The sequence below is a fragment of the Artibeus jamaicensis genome, unplaced genomic scaffold, assembly GCF_021234435.1.
Source record: "Artibeus jamaicensis isolate MK-2021 breed Jamaican fruit bat unplaced genomic scaffold, CSHL_Jam_final contig_391, whole genome shotgun sequence".
NCBI lineage: Eukaryota > Metazoa > Chordata > Mammalia > Chiroptera > Phyllostomidae > Artibeus > Artibeus jamaicensis.
In genome coordinates, this window is record NW_026521814.1 from 11,706,900 (window position 1) to 11,726,983 (window position 20,084).

Below are 20,084 nucleotides of genomic sequence, written 5' to 3' on the forward strand. Positions count from 1 at the left end.
TACTACTGCTTCAATTCTTCAGAGTTCTGTTTTTTAGATTAATCTATGCCATGCAACAATTATTTCAAATATATTAATGTAAACTAAAAATCTTTACTGATAAAATAATCTCCAGGAGTGATAATTGCTATCAGAATAATAGGAATTCTAATGGTTAGCAGTACTTACAGATAATTTGTCTTCTCCTTTTTCTGAAATAAAATATAGTTTGTTCAGTGGTCATTTATACTTAAAACTTCAATTAATTATTTTAGGTTGCAGTAATATTTGATGTAATTTTTGTGCTCTAATTGCAAAGAATTGTTTTTAAAAGTACATTATAATATTCTTGAAGCAAAAATGTGTAGGAACCTAGCCAAAAAAAACTTAGCTAGTATCTCCTCTAATTTTCTGAGCATTTCAGTATTTTCTATAAAGAAAAACAGTTAAGCTAGGTATATAACCCATAAAATTACATACAAATGAATGAAATACCTTTTTGTTGGCTGTCAACTGCTTAACCAATGCTGGTTGTTGAAAATCTTTATCTTTCAGCTACTAAAATGGTAATTTCTAAAAATGATTTGAGGACTGTAATTCATTTTGACATATAAAGGTAATGTGACCTTTCCTAATCCCATAGTTGTAGTTTTTACAGAAACAAAATTAATTAGCTTTCAGAAAAATATAATGGGCAAATGATTTTTGAAAGGAGATACACACCTGAAGTTCAGGCAGTATAATTCATATTGATTCACCCCAATCTAATAACTCAAATCAAATTCAATGACTAAAAACAAAACATTTCAGATATAAAAAAGATTAAACAAATATTTTTTGCATTGTATATTTTTCTAAAGCTTTATGAAACTATGATCACTGCAAACAATTGTCAAACTAACGATTAGTAAGCTACAGGTGCAGTATCTCTATCCAAAAACAACCCATGATCATCCTTTTCATGGTAAATTACTCAATTGCATGCAGATAAATAAATGAATTTACCTCACTGATCACAATCTAAGCAGCTGACAAAAGCAGAGCGCCTGGCCATAAACAAGTCTTTTGAAATACAATTTTGTACTAAACTTTGAGAAATTACTGTTCCTGTTTCATATTAAAAGTAATAACCCAACTACTTTTTACTACGAAGCTCAGACTTTTGTGAAGAAAAGGAGAATCTGTAGATTATATAAATATCAAGAAATTCAACACTAATGCTGCACTGTAGCTGTAATCTTTGATGCCCAGAGAAAGAATTAATATTGTTGAACTTTAAAAATTTTTTACTGTGATGCTATGCACTGGTGCCTCAACTAATAACCCTCCAGAATTTCTGTGCTCATCTAAAAGAGTCCCTGCTGAATGTTCTAATGCATTTTATTGTGAATCTTCAGCAAATAAAACTTCATGTATGAGCTCATGATGTGCTTTGCTGCCGGAAAGTCACAGACTCTGTGGGAAGCTCTTTATCTTCCCAGCAGTCAGTTCTCTGAGAACATCAGTGCAGCTACTGTAGTTACCTGTAGATTACTTGTATTTTCTCACATCTGTGTCCAGCAATCTAAACCATGATGATAAAGGGTCATTAGGTTTTGAGTGAGGAAGGGGATGGACTAGACAATTTGCTCTGATAAGCTCCTTGTTGGGAGCTCCAGTTTAGAATGTGAAATGTCGGATATGTACAGCTTTATACTAAAAGGAAAAAAGAATTTTATTTTTTCAACACTTACAATTAAAAATGATGCAGTTTAATGCCTCATGATAGTATATTGACTCATATTTTCTTTGGGAGCTTTATAATTAAAGGTATTTAAGAGAAATAATTTTCTGCTTGTAAAATGGACGTCTATGCTCTATTAGCCACAAAGAATTCAAGTACAATTACTAAGATAACTGCTGTTTGGAACACAGCAAAGCAATTTCCCGCAGTGGGACTTACAGTTCAATTTACCAGTTGGGCAAATATTTTGTGCTCTGTAGTGGCCTAGAGAGTTAAAAGCTATAGGTAACATTCGAGAAGTGTTATACCTGGAGAAAAGTTTCTTCCATCCAAGTGGATGGTTCAGATTTCAAAGTAAAGAGTCTCCTAAAAACATGCTCCCCAATTAATGTTATATAATTTAAAAACTAATACAAGACATAGTTGTCCTAGAAATCCTGACTGACCTCTTGTCCTCCCTCAAACAGCGCTCATCACTGAGAACTCAACACTGTGCTTTAATTTCGTATTTGTATTGGATCCCAGATCATTATGATACTTAATCACATTTCCCTAGCAATCAGCTGATAGAATGTTATATTCTTGATTAGATTATAGAATGGGAATACTGATTACTTACTTTGAAATAGCTTAGAATAACTGTCAAGTTACAGAAATGTAAAAGAAAAAAGGTTTTTTTTGCATTCCTCAGTTATTATGTGGTATGCCATATAGAAAGACTGGAAAGAAGTGTTAGTTTAGTGAAAGAGAGGCTTATATATATTTGCAAATTTGCATTCATAATTTACCTCCATTTAAAGGTATGTTTATTTTAGTATAATATTATGCCTCCTACCCATCTTCCTCCAAAATGAAATTTTAAGAGATAATAGTACTGGAACAAATAAAAGACACCTTGCCTCAAAGAACAATATTAAAATTACAAAAGCATGTAACTAAAAGCATATAATATTCTAAAGTAAAACATCAAGTAGTATTTGGGTTTTTTGGAAGTTGTTTCAAAATGGAATTCATTTGGGCCACCATTTGATGGCTTTCCAATGCTGCTGGAGAAGAAAAACAAAACACAGTACTTATGCTAAAAGTTGTATGCTCATGCAATACACACAAGGAAGCAGTATTTTCCAATACATTAAAGATAAACTAAGCAGTTAAAAATTTCCAGTCTTCCTTCCAAATGCATGGATTATCTAAAATCCTTTTATGAAAGGATTGAAGATGTCACTATAACTAATGTAGAAAGATTTCTTAAAATAAAAACCATCATAAAATATAACATTTTGGTAACTAACATTAACATCCTAAGGCAATATGAAAACACAAATCCACAATAATTATTCAAATACCAAGCCACTGTAAACCTAAATAATTTCTGAAGACCTGAATATGTCAAGAACTTTGACAATTATGACTGGAGCCAGGAAACTGTAGCAGTGCAGAATTTCTTATGAATTTCTCCAGTTACTTTTTATAAATGCTGTCTTGGATGACAGCTTAATGTGTACCACATGCAATATTTATTCTTCTTCAGTGTCAGACTGTCTAGCCATCCAAGGGAATACAAAGAATGTCACTTTTAGGATAAAAGCACAAGGAAGGTAATCAAGGACATATGTAACATCAGCCAATCATGCCCTATTTCAACATCCTATTCCATTCATAACAGTTCAACAATTATTTGCTTACTGATAACTTGCTTTCAGGCTGTTTGTGTTCACCATAATGGTGGTTTGCATTTATTCTGCTCTTTAGAATTGGACACTTGCTGTGCCATACATGTTTGTCAAAACTTTGTATCTTCTGTCAGAAATGACTTAGCATATCAAACAATTTCTATTTGTCAGGAAGTACCAATACAACAATCACTAACCCTTCCTGTCAACGGGGCACTGAAATAACTATAAAACAGAAAATGTGTAACTATTGAGTATTTCATAGGAAACAATTCTACAAGTGATATACGATAAGCAAGTTGTCATTAGCTGAGCCACACTCACATACCTTCCCCTGCATGTGGCTAAGAATGTTTCGTAGCTGTGGCTTTGTCTTTTGTTTTGGTTTTTCCAGACTGTGAAGCTGACAGAATTTCCAATCTAATCTGGTAGTCTTTAAACTATATATCCAAAATGTCTAAGTAATACCAAGCCACATTAAAACATCCACTGGCCATTCAAACAAATTTCACTTAATAATAGATTTAATATAATGTCCTAGCATACGTTATAATCATGAAATGTGTAATCACTGAAACATAATTATTTAATCATACTTAATCAGAAACCTTTAACCACGTATGAGTTCAACAATGTATTCTAGTAACATTTAAAAGCTTTTAAGAGTACTAATTTCAAGAGCTCTAGAAAACTAAGATGTTTACAACTAACTGATCATATGAAAGGACACCAATGGTCAATATTCTCCACATTCTCTCAGTCTCCTTCTTCCTCTTCCATATCTATCTCAGATTTGGCTTGATGTGAAGTTCTATAATGTGACTCATATTCTATATAAATTATTCTATACAATATCAAAATAAGACTCAGAAAAATTCTTTTAAATAATAAAAACATTAGTATGAATTTTTGTTTTCCAATCTACACCTATGAACTGTTTATACCCACTGATTTTCTTACACAGTGAGTGTTACAATGTAGCTGCTTATAGAGGGCTAGGGAAAAACCCGTCTGGATAGTGCTGGAAAGGTATTGGAATTAATCTCGATTGATGAAAAGAGCAACATACAAGATTTTCTAAGTGCTGCTATTCCATTTGAAAGTCTTGTTCATTCATGAAATGGTAAAATCTCTCCAAAAAGTTTGGTAATTATATTTCTAAAAAAAATTCTAACTGGATCCCAAGCTTAAAAAAAAAAAAACAACTTTTTTTTGGTAGGTAAAGAAAGGAAACAAAAATACAGTGAAAGGCAGAGAAAATGTAAATGACCATATCCTTGCAAATTTCAGAAGAGAACATAACAATATTATAAGAGAGAAAAATATGTATATTTAGGAGAGAGAGAAGACAACTGAAAATGCTAATCTTTATTTCTTGAGATCAGGTTAAAATAAAAATTTTGAAGACTTTCAACTTGAGCCAATGAGAAAAAGTATGAAACATTTTATTGCATTTTGTAGCATGCTTTTCATGCAACAAAAAATTTCACCAAGAGTTGTCTATATTGGTTGTGTCCTAGTGAAAATTACACAGAAACCCATAGTTGCTGAAGAGCAAACATAATTTGCAGTGTTTATAGAAGCAGGACTTGGGTTGGTTAAGAGAATTTATTGTGTCATTACAACTGCCAGACACACATGCTTTTTCCCCATTGTATTAGAAAAATTAAATTCCAAGATATATAGATCTATTTCTACCACAGAATAATTTCATTTAGCATAATTAAAATATTTAATTCTTATTATTCTATAAGAAAATTATTATTCTATTTGACAGGGGAAGAAACAAGGACTATAAGGAAACCACCCAAGCTACCTTGAGTCCTGCTTATATATAATAAAACATTACAAATATGTTTGTTTTCTAGCTGGTATAGGTTCCTGTGTCATTTTCACCAGGATACAACTAACATATAAAACTCTGTGTGCACTTTTTGTTGCATGGAAAGCATGCTATAAATGCAACAAAATGTTATTTTATTGAGCTCAAGTTTTAAAAAGTCTAAAATGTTTAAGTTTCTTCATATTTCCGAGTAAATGAGTAGATATTTGCCATCCAACATTGTGATGAGGCTTAAACCAAATTAAAAACATAATAAGTGCCCCAAATTCCAGCATATAATAGATGCTCAGCAAACGGTAGCCATTATTTTGCCCAAGATTTGGATGTATGTGTACATACACATATAAACATATGTATGGATATATGTTCTAGCAATATAATTATATTGCTATGTACTAATAAAGCATTTAAACACAATATTATACACACAAATTATCTGTTTGCACTTCAGCTAATAAAAAGAGATATGCACACATGCACACACATGCCCAATTCCTTACTCCTAAGAAGGTATCAAAAACAAATGCAAGTTACTGAAAATGCAAGGAAGTGATTTTTTTAACCACTATGTGGTTAAAAACAAACACACAAACAGCCCTGGCTGGTGTGGCTCAGTGGACTGAGTGCCAGCCTGCGAACCAAGGGGTCGCCGATCGGATTCCCAGCCTAGGCACACGCCTGGGTTGTGGGCCACAGTAAGGGGCACACGAGAGGCAACAGCACATAAATGTGTCTCTCCCTCTCTTTTTCCCTCCCTTCTCTAAAAATAAATTAACACAATAAAAAAACAAACACACAAACAAAACAACCAAGTGGTAGAAGAAAGAACTTATTTTTAAAAAGGACTGATAACATGTATTTTCAATTGGAAAATATAGAAACTATTTAATTGTTGTCCCTACAATGGCTATTAAATTGAAACATGTTTGGAAAATAGTTTTCAGAGATAAGTCCATGAAAATAAAGGTACAGTTTTATTTATTTTTATTTTACTTCAGAAAAGGAGGGACGGAGAGAAACATCAATGTGATAGAGAAACATCAATAGGTTGCCTGTTGCGCATGTACCAACTAGGGTCCAAACCCCCAAACAAGGCATGTTCCTCACAGGAAATCCAACTGGCAACCTGCCACCTGGCACAATGATGCCCATCCAACTGAGCCACAGTGGTCAGGGCTAAAAGCACAGTTTTAGATACAATTTTTATATTACCTCAGTGGCATTCCATAATCAGGTTATAATGAATTTTTAATCTCAAATTTTATAGTGCATGAACTATTTAACAACAAAACTTTATCTAAATGAAATTTATGGTGCTAGGAAATATGGCTAGTATATAACCTAGTTCTCAGGCTTTGCATCATCAATGACCCAATGCTAATGTACTATATACAGTGGTCCCCAATCTTTTTGGCACCAGGGACTCGTTTCATGGAAGACTATATTTCCATGGGGAGGGGTGATGGAAAGGAGGTTGGAGACCCCTGTTTATGGCATTGTAGTAAAGAACATGAGTCTGGATTTAAACTGCTCAGGTTTGAATCTTGGCACCACTGACTGGCTATGTAACCTTGGCCGGGTTCCTCAATCTCTCTGTAATTGCTTTGCCTTCCTTAAAATAATAATGGTACCTACTTTAAAGGTGACTGGGAGTCTAAAATGTAACTGGCATGTAGTTAAGTGTTCAGTAAGTGTTGAGTGATGCTGACTATTACTAATAACAACACTTTAGGCATATGAATTTTCTGCCAGTCCTATTTCATGATATTCTCTCATTTCTCTTTTCCTTTATTCATCAACTCCCTCACCCCAGCTGTGAAGAAATAATCTTAACAAATTTTATGGTATACTAGAAGGAAAAAAAAAGCAAATTCTATGTATTATGTTAACATATAAAAACTGATCTGTGATTATTAGAGCTATGCTTTCTGGGGTCTATTCTGTAGTACTACTTTAGACTTGGCAACCTGATGCAATTTTTAGTTTTGGTTTCAGTAAAAGCCATTGTACTTTCTCCACTAAAATCTTTATATATATTTTAAAAATAGATGCTAAAGTGGCTGCTAAAATTTATTGCTCTAACAGTACTATATAGTTAATAAAATTACAAGGCAAGACAAAAACAACAGCAGCTGAAGTTTTTTAGCCTAAGAAAAGCACACAGTTGTCATCTTGAGAACTGTTTCCACTTATTAACTACAACAATTTGATGGAGATAATATTTTCTGAGATAAAATGTAGTAGAATGTTAAAATCAATTAAAGCAATATTTTCAAAGATTTCTAAAGATTCACAAATACAGCTTGTACAGTCATATGTGAAATAGGCACAACTACTTAAGTCAAATGTGTCTATTTCTATGACTTGCCTGTTAAAGAATTTGGACATATTCCATAATCTCTCCAACTGCCCCATCTGTAAAATGGGCATAATATCTGTTTCAAAAAATATTTGTAAAATGTTCATATAAGTTTTATCTAGTCTATCAATATCTCACCAATTTGTAAGCTCAAAAGGGTGCCTGCCACATAGCAGGAACTCAATAGTACACAACAGTTTGCTACACACGTCTCTCTTGGACTGGCACAGGAAAAGCTAAATCAACACCATTTAATAAGAGGATGGGGGTAGACAGACAAAAGATATATGGAAAAAAGGATGGCACAGGAGTAGCTGGAAGCTGCACAAGCCCCTTCCCAGGACCAAACTGGAATTACAACTAAATCACAGAGTAATTGTCCTGAGTAACTTACCGAACACTGGCTACAGAGAAGCCTTATAACCACATACGAGTGGAAGAATCCACATGACCACACGGAGAATGAAAAAGGCAATAAAAAATATTGCACAATTTAAAAAGTAAAAATTTTAAATATAAATTATGTATAAAAAGTACCAGTGACATGCATGTTTCAAACATCCAGATAGGCTGAGAAACTCTTCTGAAAAATCATTTTTAAAAAGCTGAAAAAAAATTAGTAACAGACAAATGTCGGCGTAAAACCTAAGACATTTTCTATTGACTCTACTGTTCTTCTTAAAGAATTTCTAAAGAAAATGTTAATAATCATCCAGGATTATTGATGACTACCCCTTAATCTTCTCCCCTCCACTAGATCATGGTTTATTATAACAGGATATGACTCAGGAAAAGCCAGATGGGAGAGACGGACAGGGCAAGGTATGGGGAGAGGGTACAGAGCTTTCTTGTCCTCTGCAGGCACTCTGTGCTCCCTGGATCTCCACATGTTCACCAACTTGGAAGCTCCCCTCTTTATTTTAATGACAAATATTTAAAGTACTAAAAAGGTACCTTTGTATCTTTTTCTAAAAATTATATTTTATTGAGTATGCTATTACAGTTGTCCCAATTTTTCCCCTTTGTGCTGAGTTCACCTTCTTCTTGTAGTTGAGCCTTGGTTGCTATTGGCAGGTCAGTGGGAGGGATTTACCCAGGCCAGTCAGCTGCAAGGACTGGCTGTGACCACTGACCCCCAACCTCTGTCCTGTCTGGAGGATCCACTGTGCAGGGGCAGAGTGGTGGTGCTCTGACATGATCTGTAGCTGTCCACTGGGTGTGTTGGCTCTGGGGTATCCTGAGTGGTACAGGCCAAGGTTAGCCCCCACCTGTGTTTTGCCTGGGGCCACCCTGCCTGAGCTATAACACAATCTGAGATGGCTGCTACTTGTGCTGGCCTTGGAGATTCCAAAGTGAAACTGAGCTGTGAATTTAGGCTGGTTGCTGCTAGTGCTGGTCCTGGGACCACTAAAGAGGTATTGGGGCTAGGTTGGCTGTCGCTTATTTGAGAAGACTTAAGAAGTTGTGAAGTATCAGTCACGACCAATCATTCAGATGGAAAAGCAGTTTGGGTGGGTCTGAGTTGGCCTGGGACAGAGTCTCTGGGGATCTACAGGGTGGGGCAAACAGTGTTAGCAAGGCTGATAAGAGTCCCAAATATGACACCTGCCTGTTGACTCTGGCTGTTGGGGGAGGGTTCGGTAAAGCGACAATGGCTTCTGCCCACCTTGCTGTCTGGGAGAAAGCTGTCTCCCAGCTCTCACCATGATGCCAGACACTCCAGTTCCTCCCTGTGTGCCACTGGTGCCTTTCAAGCAGCTTCCCTCGGGTGAGTGTGAGTATGTCTGTGTGGGGGTTCTTTAAGAGGCAATGCTTGGGACTCCAGAACTTTCTTCTACTGACAATCTCTGCTGGTTTTTGTAGCCAAAACTTATGGGGACTTATCTTCATGCCACTGGCACCCTGGGCTGGGAGGCCTGTTGTGGGGTTGGGATTCCTTGCCACCTGGGCACATATTTTCTGATTCCTGAGCACTCTAACTAAAATAGCACCTACTTAACCTGCTTTATTTTTACTCATCACCCTAATCACTTCCTGGACTCATATTAAATATTTATTTTTTGGTTGTCTATAATTCCATGAGACTTTACACCTTATAGAGCCTGGGCCGGGCTGGGGGTGGGGGGGCAGATGGAACAAGGGCCTGTTCACCACCTAGAATGATATACGACACACAGAGAGGTCAATGATTATTTGCTTAAAAAAGGAAAAAGAAAGCATGGTACATACCTCCTCAATGAATTCATATCTTCACAAGGAACATAAATTTGAAATTTATATTCATAATGACAGTTTTTATGAAGTTAATTTTCTCTTGATGAAACATTAAAAAGACTGAACGGAAACCAGTGTGCAGCCCTGAACTTACAGGTGGGGGATTCAAAGCTCCTAAGTCAGTTATTTTGGAACATATTTTTAAGCTGAATTTAAAAACTGGTGATAAAAATGGTCACAGATACCAAAATATGTCTCACCCAAAGTGCACTATTTCTCTTACATCATGAATTTAGTAGGCTTTTGAGAGTGTTTCATAATCTAATGTTTTTGATGGGAAAATGCTTTCTAGGTCAGTTCAGAATAAGGAAATGCAATAGCTTAGATAATGTAACTAGTCTGAAATATAGATATGCCAATTCTACAAAGAGGCATTATTTCCATTTTGTTTTCATTCCAGCCAGAACAATAGCTGTCCACTGCAAGGAAATAAGAAATCATGGTGAGATCCAGAAAAAAACTTATTTTCAAGGGATAGGAGTATGAGAGACCAGGTCTTAACTCCAATGCAGTCTAAAGAAGTTGCTCATAAATTGGGTATTTCAACCTTGGGAATACTCTGTATAGCTCCAGAGTCAGAAAAAAAAAAAAAAAAGCCTACTGACGGCCATTGAGAAAATATTAAATATTTCAGTGCACATATTTTCTTTGTGATTTTGCTATTATCCAATCTATTAAAATGGTAAAATTCAAACACTGGAACGAAACCTTAGAGATGATTTTTAATTCTTTACTCACCTTCACTGCCTCACCTTCAACATACATATATAAACTCAAAAAATACAGACCTGGCTGATGTAGCTCAGTGGAATGAATGAGGGCCTGCGAACCAAAGGATCGAGGTTCAATTCCCAGTCAGGGCACATGTCTGGGTTGCAGGCCAGTTCCCAGCAGGGGATGCACAAGAGGCAACCACACATTGATATTTCTCTCCCTCTCTCCTTCCCTTCCCCTCTAAAGATAAATAAATTAAAAAAATACAGAAACTGAGATACAAAAGATCACAATGTAACTGTTTTAAAAGACTTTTAAAAAAATATACACCTATCTGTTTTTAAATTATGCTACTGTAACAATTAAATAACAATGTAGTCTAATGGAAGCTGAAGAGTGATGACAAAATCCTTTAACTGCAAATGGTGAAGTCATGGGGCCTGATGTGAGATCAAGGTGAGAAAGAGTCATATGGAACATGGTGCACCCTAGGGGATCTTACTGCTACTGCTACCGCAGGACAGAAATGGTTCTCAGTCGTTTGTTTCTATTTGGGCAGACAAGTAAGTGTTTCAAAGCATGGAATTACACGATTTTGAGTGGGGGACCCCTCAACCACCGGAATTATCTTCTGGAGGGCAGGCTTCTCATGGTATAGGCTTCCCCCACTAGGTGAGTGTTCTAGGAACCCATCAGTATCAGTGTACGAACTGGCATTCTGAGAAGCTGCAAACTGGCATTTTGAGAAGCTGCATTTGGTTTCAGCAAGTTTTTTTTGATGACTCTTTCAATGCATTTACCCATTTTGTGACGGGTGATTTACGAAGGCATCTCCCCACACCGTGCTGAGTATTCAGCAGTTTATTACCAAAAATGGCATGAACCCCATGACCCACCCTCCCTATTCTACCGATCTTGCCCCAAACAACTTTTTCTGGTTTCCCGCAGACAAAAAAAAGTCCTCAAAGGCAGATGTTTTTCCAATGTGGAAGAGGTGAAACAAAAACGGCAGAAGTGCTAAAAGGTGCCAAAATTGACAAGCTCAAAAACAGTGGTCAGCAGTGGAAAAAAGTGCCTCGACAGGTGTAGTGAGTGCATCAGATGGGGGTACGTTGAATGTGACTCAAGTTTAAACATGTAAGAATGAAGACACAATATTTTTATAAATTAATTCCAGTTTTGGGGGATCCCTCCTCATACAATTTACCCTAGAACAACATGGGTTTGAACCACACAGGTCCACTTATAGGCAGGTTATTTTCAATAAATATATAGTCAGCCCTCCATATCTGTGGGTTTCCCATTCACAGATTTTACAAACTATGGATTGAAAATAGTATTTCCAATTTGAGGTTGGGAATCCATGGATGTGGAGGGTTCTGTTCCATTTTATATGAAGTATCTATGGATTATGGTATCGGTGGGGGTCCTGGAAACAATCCCCTATGAATATCAAAGGATGACTACAGTTAGGGTTTTGGGTAGTCAAAAGCTCTAGGCAAATTTTCACTGTGTGATGGTAGGGAGGTTGGCATCCCTAACGCCTACACTGTTAAAGGGTCAACTGTATGTATGTATGTATGTATGTATATGTATGTATGTGTGTTTGTGTATATGTGATACATTTTGCTCCTTTATCCATATATTAGAAAGAAAAAACAAGGAAGTACATCCCAAAGACAAATAAGTCCTTTTCCTATTGTATTCTTTTAAAATTATGTTACTTAATTTGGTAAATAGTGTTTACACAGAACACATTTTATGCGAACATTCTGCAGCATGGTTTTCAATATGTGAAAGGTTAAGCAATTTACCTTCAGCCAAAGAGTTGGTTAGCAACAAATAAGGCCTACAACACTAGTATTTCAAATTGTAAATTAGCAGTGTTCTTAATACACCAAACTCGCTGATAATATATACTAATTTACAAACAGACTATGCTCAAGTTTCTTAGAATTCATTTTCCTTATAGAACCCATGTTATTAATGATAGACAGCATTTTGATCTAGCCTTCAAAAGTCCATTTAACTCATAATTTAGTTGAACTACAATGTTAAGTCCAAAAGAAAATCTCGTGACTGGGGAACACAGGAGAGAAAGGCAGGAAAAACAATACTTTCTTCCTATCCTGCATTAGCAGGACATACTAGGGAAAACATTGAAATTGCCCAAAGTGGCACCCTCTCCTTTCCTTTTCTACATCCTTCTCCCAGAAAAAAACTGTTATTCAGGTCCCATATACAACATTAAGGCTCCTTTTAAACCCTTCACAAGACCCAGCCTTATTTATATCTCCTATCCCCAACAGCCCTACAACTTCTCTGCTTCAAAATTCTCCTCTACCTCATCTACCAGTCAAAACTTCCATTTTATGAGTGTAGCTCATCTTAACTAATCTTTTAGTAATAAAATCTGGCTCAGAGGTCCTTAGTCTCTTGGGCAAATATTTTTAACAATATTAATAGTCCTTGAATTATTCACCAAAGTGAATGGGGTAAAAAGCAAAGAAATTCTTTGTGTACATGAATCATTTGCAAATTGAAGACTCTATAGCTATAAGCCAAACTTTGACTTTCATTTTCTAGATTAAATATATGTGTGCATATACGAAGAACATACATTTTAATTTCACGTAAGAGAATCCTAGGGAATACTTATTTTTTAAAAAAGAGGTTTAGTCTCTGAAGCTAGAAAAAATATTGTAAAACTTTTCAGTATTACATGGAGTGAAATTCCTTACCTACTTTAAAAATATAAATATCTTTTTATTTAAAAATATGAACATCAGCCCTGGCTAGTGGCTGAGCTGGTTAGAATGTGGTCCTGTACACCAAAAGGTTGCAGGTTTGGTCCCCAGTCAGGGCACATACCTAAGGTTGCAGGCTTGGTCCCCAGTCAGGGCACATACCTAAGGTTGCAGGTTTGGTCCCCAGCTGAGGTGCACACAGGAGGCAACCATCAATGTTCCCCTCTTACATCAATGTTTCTCTTTCTCTTTTCCTTTCCCCTTCTCTTCTCTTTCTTCAACCAACCCCCCTCCAAAATCAATAAACATATTCTCAGGTGACAATAAAAAAAAGATGAAAGTTCTTACATATTTGATAAATTATATCACTCAATCAGTAAGTCAACAGATGGAACTAATAAAGATAACAACTGACCCCCGCCGAGCCGAAAAGTATCACTTTCTCAAACTCAGTAAGCCATCTTACAAAAAGAAATTATTGTTTATAAATAATATTGGGCACAAGCGCAAATAGGCCAAGGGAAATTCCTAATACACATAACATGGTATGTCAACAACATTATGGTCATATAAAAAGATGTCCTTTTTTCTGTAATTATCTTTTTCATAATATGGAATTAGAAGTATAATTTAGTTTCATTATGACTAAGTACTGTAGAGTACCAGTACCTCTTGATAATATGAAATTGCTGAAAATACCAAAAACTATGTAATGAAAACCAGAAATTCACAAGTATTATTACTTATACATATATATACACAAACACAAAAGAACATTTCGAGTAAAAATATTCTCAAATGAGCAAAGAGGTCCTCTTGCTTCTTTCAGCCTTCTATCTCTTGTAAGAAAAAGTTGTTTTGCTTCAATGTATTTTTTTTAACTCTCAAGATTCTGATCAGAGAACCTGGGAAATAATCAATTCCACAAAATCCATTTAACAGAAATTATTTAAAATCCTAATTCATAGTACATAGAATACCATTTCAAAGTCTTATTATAATACAAATTAAAAAGCAAACAGTTGAAAAATATCCAGCAGCAAAAATAAGAAATGATGAAATGGAGAAAGGGTCTTAAAAATATTTTCTTTTTAGATTCATTTACAACTTACTTCAGTAAAATTAAGAGTGTTTTGCACTGGAGTTCACTGATTTAATCAATCCCGTATTTTAAAGAAGGTAAGCATTCCACTTAGACTTCCCAAGTACCCTGCCCTGACCCATCACTCTCCTGTATCTGTCAAAGGTGCAACAGCATTTGTCCTCATAAAGAAATCATCACTAAAAAGTATTGAAATTATGAAAAAAATTACAAAAGATAGCTTTTAAATTGTAACTCCACTAAAAAAACAAATAAAAACCCTCCTCACATGGTAAAATAAAACCTACCAATATTATCTTGTCATTTCCGTTAGGTAGGAACACACTCAGAATTAATAATGTATTCTCATAGCTTTTATAATGTTAAGCACTTCAAGATGAGGCTGAAACAACAACCCCCCAAACTTTAAGAGCCACCAAGTGATAAAAAATAGAAATTATAACCCCAAACAAAAACTGCACAAACATTTCAGAACTTTACTATGCCAGAATAGTGGATGATAATGTGAAACACTTTAAAAAACCTTATACCTGTGAATCTTGCTTTACATAATAGGATATGTTCCTGAAAACCTTACATGAAATTGAACCTAATTTCATATCTATTTGAGAAGCCTCCTGAACTAAAATAAATTACTTAAGAATAATTCATCATTTTCATTTTATGTGTTTTAAGTAAATCAAATGTCTGACAGTGTGATTTTTCTAAAACAGCATCTGTGTTAAATTTCTAGCTTCAGTGAATAATCTTGTCAGAAATTCACGACTTCTTAAAAAATCATTTTACAAAAGTTTTATATTTATAGATATACATGTGTACCTATAGATATATGTACATATAGAATTATATTAAAAATTAACAATTTCCCCTTTCACATGTAGTTGCTGAGATACAGTACCTGTAATTCTTATGAAGGTTCAAGAAATGAAGAAAATAATTGGATTTATCCTATAATTCTTGCCCTAGCCAGGCACTTGATGTATATAGCACTGCCAAAGTATTTTTAGTTATTGTGTACAAAAACAGGAAAGTGGGAGTCGGGAGACTGAAGTACAGTATAATAAGAATTAATAAAGTCTTTTTCTATTTAAAATTCATTTGGTGAACCTGACACATTGCCCCTGATTATACAACTTAAAAGACTGCTAATATTTGTCTACCTATCTTGAATCAATTTCAACACTCAGATTAATTGACTCCATGTAATATTAGCCAAAGGGTGATGTTCAGTGACCACAAACCCACCAGGACATATGTAAAAATGTGTGTTACACACACACACACACACATGAAGTCTGTCTTAAATTTTAGTTGTTTTCCAGTTGAACAATATAGTAAAATAAATAAAATATAATGATCTTTTATCAATAGTTTTAAGAAAGATGGGCTAGGGTTAGAGAACACAATAATGAAATACAATTGGAAGCCGTGCAGGTGTACAAAATACAGTTCCCCTTATCCACAGGTTTAGTTGGCAGCAGTCAACCTCCATGCAAAAATATTACATTGAAAATTCTAGAAAAAAAACACTCATAAGTTTTAAAGTATATACCATTCTGAGTAGTGTGATAAAATCTCCCACTGTCCCAGTCTGCCTGCCCGGGACATGAATCATCCTTTTGTCCAGCATATCCATGCTGTATACACTACCCCACCCACTGTCACTTAGTAGCCATCTCAGTTATCAGATCGACTGTCACAAGTATCAAAAAGCTTGTGTTCCAGTAACCCTTATTTAACCTAATAATAGCCCCAAAGCTGGAGAGTCATGATGCTGTCAATTCAGATATACCAAAGAGAAGCCATGAAGTGCTTCCTTTAAGTGAAAAGGTGAGTACAGTACAAAATATTTGGAGAGAGACCACACTGACATAACTTTATTGCAGTGTATTATTATAATTATTCTATTTTATTATTAGTTACTGTTGTTAATCTCTTACTGTGCCTAACTTATAAATTAAACTTTATCCTGGGGTACGTATAGGAAAAAACCAGCACATGCAGGATTCGGGATTGTCTATGGCTTCAGGCATCCAGTGGAGGCACCTCTACTTGGAATGCAACCTCCACAGGTTGAGGCGGGGGACTACTACATCTGAAATTAATTTCTTTCACTGATTTCATTATTGGATGGAATATATCACTAACAGAACAGCAAGGATGCAAAGACTGAAATTTAAACCCCTAATTAAGCAATGGTTTGAGAGTTCAAATGTCCTGGACCTGCTCAACACCGTGACTCAGTGGGCAATCTCAAATTAAAATTAATACTGCATATAATACAATCTTAATTATATAGCAACAACTGATCATGTTTAAAAATTGAATCCTCAAGTGTTCAAAAATCATTGGCACCCACTAAAGACAAAAACACTTACTTCTGTGCAATTTTATTCATCCAAAGAACAGTAACTTGTGATAATATACAAAAGGTCCTATGGACTCCCTTACATCTTGATTGGTGTCATCTGATCATAACACATCTGCTACTAACTCTGCTACCATGTCAGCTTCTCTTTATGGGCTAGGTATTAGTCCTGAATCAACAGGATGACTAACTCAACCTTGTTAAAACCAGAGAATACATGCTTGGAGCAATTCCAGTTTTACATCTTTCAAAAGGTCAATACACCTACCTACTCAGTGATATAACAGGCTTTATCTTTCAAGATGCTTCCCTCTTCTCTAGAATTGAAAAACATTACCATTTAAATTTAAAGTGAACTTTAGTGATTAAATTGTTCATTATTTCTGAAATGGTGACCAACTAAAATAGTTTTAGTCTTTCTCTTGTGGCCAAAATCATAAACCCTCCTCCTCTTTCTTGATCATTTAATATAGTTTTCTAGATCTAAAAGACTTAGAAAAAATTTATTACTGCTTCCTGCATCAGTCTTAATTTGCTACAGTAGCATTACATAATAACCTTAAAAAACCACCTTTTTCTTTTGCTAAAGGAGCAACTAATGCAAATGGAACTTAGATATAAACATCACCAAAAAATAAGATGCTAGCACAAATTTAAAGGATTTAGTAGTGAAAATGTCTTTTAACTATTTACATCTGCTTGCAGTGTTATAAATGATGAAAACCTAGTATTCATATCCTTCATAATAAAAATTTATTCTGCACTTTAATACAAAGACTATGTTGCATAAACAGAGGATTTAAAGCTGTAGCAGAGTGGCTGAATGAAAGGCAAGTGGCAATCTTCCTGGCTCCAGTAGATGCCATTCCCTACCACACAATGTTTGCCACTCATAAATACATGACAAATACTTCCTCAATCATTTTTTACGAGCAGGGATGCACAGGGGGTAGTCAATGGCTAGCTTCGGGGAAAATAGGAACAGCAGGCGGCAGAAACTGTACAGAAAATGGCTATGTGGTAAATTCTCTTCTGGAACATCACTCAGTTACCCAGTCTTTGATCTTTCAGCTGCAATTACACTAACTTCCACAAGAACTGACCCCCCAACCCACCAAACATACACACAACCCAAACCAGACCATTAGCTACACATAAAGTCCAAAATTCGGTTTTATACTTAGGATCATCCATACCACTACATTTTTACAAATTAAAATTTGCTATTTAGACAAGAGTTTACTTTCAATTGGCTATAACCATATCATCATCACAACTGGTCTCACAAAAAACATGGGGTGTCTGGCGACAGCAAAATCACAGACTGGCGTCTCCCAAACAGTCTGTCTACCATTAGGGTCTGGGAAATGGTATTTACTATACAATTAGAGCCAGGGAGTTCTACCTGTAATCATCCAAATACAGGTGTGAGAAGCCCCTTTGGGCAAGGAAACTGACTCATCCCTTTTCATGTGAACTTTGATGTCTGTATTGTTTCACAGAGCCTCAGGAAACCTTACCATTTATACTACAATGAGAAGATTTACTGAGGGCAAGCAATAAATCTTAAAATTCCTTCCCAAAAGTAACAATTTTTAACACATTAATCATCAAATTTATAAGAATTTGAAACAGGACAAAACTGATTATTTTAAACTTATCTATTGGAAGACACTGACTAGGCGGAACTAAACTTTCATGTTAAGTTTATGCTTTCTATAATATTACCCATAAAGAGGCCAAATTCAACTTCCTATCAGGAACACAAAATGTCTTATGGCAATATCAACAGGGCATTTTAAGTTGCAGTAATTTCACAGAATTTATTCTAATGATTTACTGGAGTTAACCATCTGACATTAATTATTGTTTTGGCTTCCAGTCTATGAATGTTTATTTTTCAGTTTAAAGCTTCTCACTCTTTGATATCGTATGGAAATGAGAATTTTTAATGGAAAATTGAAACCATGTGCATCTAAGTACTTAATGAAGTACAGAAAAAACCCAACAATATATTTTAGGAGAATTCAGATATTCTGCTTTGGATAGTCTTGATTTGTTAATATAACTTAATAGTACAAAATACTGAGGGTCCAGTGAGGCAAGTCAAAGCAAGCGAGCACTATGCCAAATGTGTGCATATCTGCATGCTATATGAACATATAAATTTTTGAAAGTTATCAGTGAATGAAAGAAAACCTTGTATATTCTGGTTACATGTCAAAAATGATAATCAATCAATACATGAATGCATAGTTTTTACCTTTGTACACTTTTAGAGTATTTGAAACAAACCCCCCTTGCCCCACAGTTTGTTTTTTTTTTAATTAAAAAAAGTACTTTTTTTGAAGCATTCAATTTGGATTTTTTAATTTATGCCCAACTGTAATCCCTTTGGATATTTTTAAGTCACATATAATATCAACACAGCTAGAAATTCCTAGTTTAAAAAATTTTACTGTTCCAACTACATTCATTCTCATTTTGCAAAGAAAAAAATGATGTCTTAAATTTAAATTTGGTAAATAAATATGTAAGATTCAATATTACCTAATTTGTTTGTTTTTTTTCTTAAGTTCTCTCAATGTAAATCAATTAAGAGACTCATCTAAGAATTTAAATACCAAGCACAGCTTTCTCATACATTTTAAACTTTTTAATAATAAGAGGGAAAAAATTAAAATCCAACGTAGCAATAAATACATATGTAGGTGTTCATGTGTGTACAGATATGATATGTCTGACTATATCTGGAGAGGAAAAACTCACCATTTGTTTTTTTTTCTAATGTAGTCTTTTTCAGAAAGATTAACCAAGTAGACCATTGGTTTTGAAGTCAAAAATAAGTGTTTATTCAGCACTTCAATCTAAAGTGGGAGACAGAAAAAGAATCCTTTTTAAAACTTGAGTTAACTATTGAGTAAATCACTAAATAACTTGAAAGTAAACTGTTTAAACAACTAGCCATTTTCATTTTTGTATTTCTTGTTTCTAAAACATTCATTGTTATAAAATATGAAGAGTAGAGGTAAGAAATAACAGGCCTGGGAATAAGCAATCATTGATAGAACCACAGTTTAACTAGATATAATAATTAGTATAAAATAATGACAACTCTAATTTGTTCTATAAAAAGTCAAAACAAAGGCAATCACAAATGGCACATACCCATAACCTACCTCTTTGTCATTCCAATCATGATAGAAGCGAACAGGTTTCTTTTGATCTATAACCCAGGATTTGACTTTGCACATGATGTCCTGTACACAATTGAGAAATGTAAATACAAGATGAATATTATG

At 34.8% G+C, this 20,084-nt stretch overlaps 1 protein-coding gene across 1 annotated transcript in view; it reads right to left on the reverse strand.

The window, feature by feature from the left end:
- Window positions 1-20,084, reverse strand: part of OLA1 (Obg like ATPase 1) — a 158,613-nt gene that overhangs the window by 31,092 nt on the left and 107,437 nt on the right. Inside the window, exons 6-7 of the mRNA XM_037151281.2 lie at window positions 19,962-20,042; window positions 19,552-19,649 (exon numbers count right to left, since the gene is read on the reverse strand). Of these exons, the coding sequence (XP_037007176.1) occupies window positions 19,552-19,649; window positions 19,962-20,042 (179 nt within the window). The remainder of the gene's footprint in view (window positions 1-19,551; window positions 19,650-19,961; window positions 20,043-20,084) is intronic.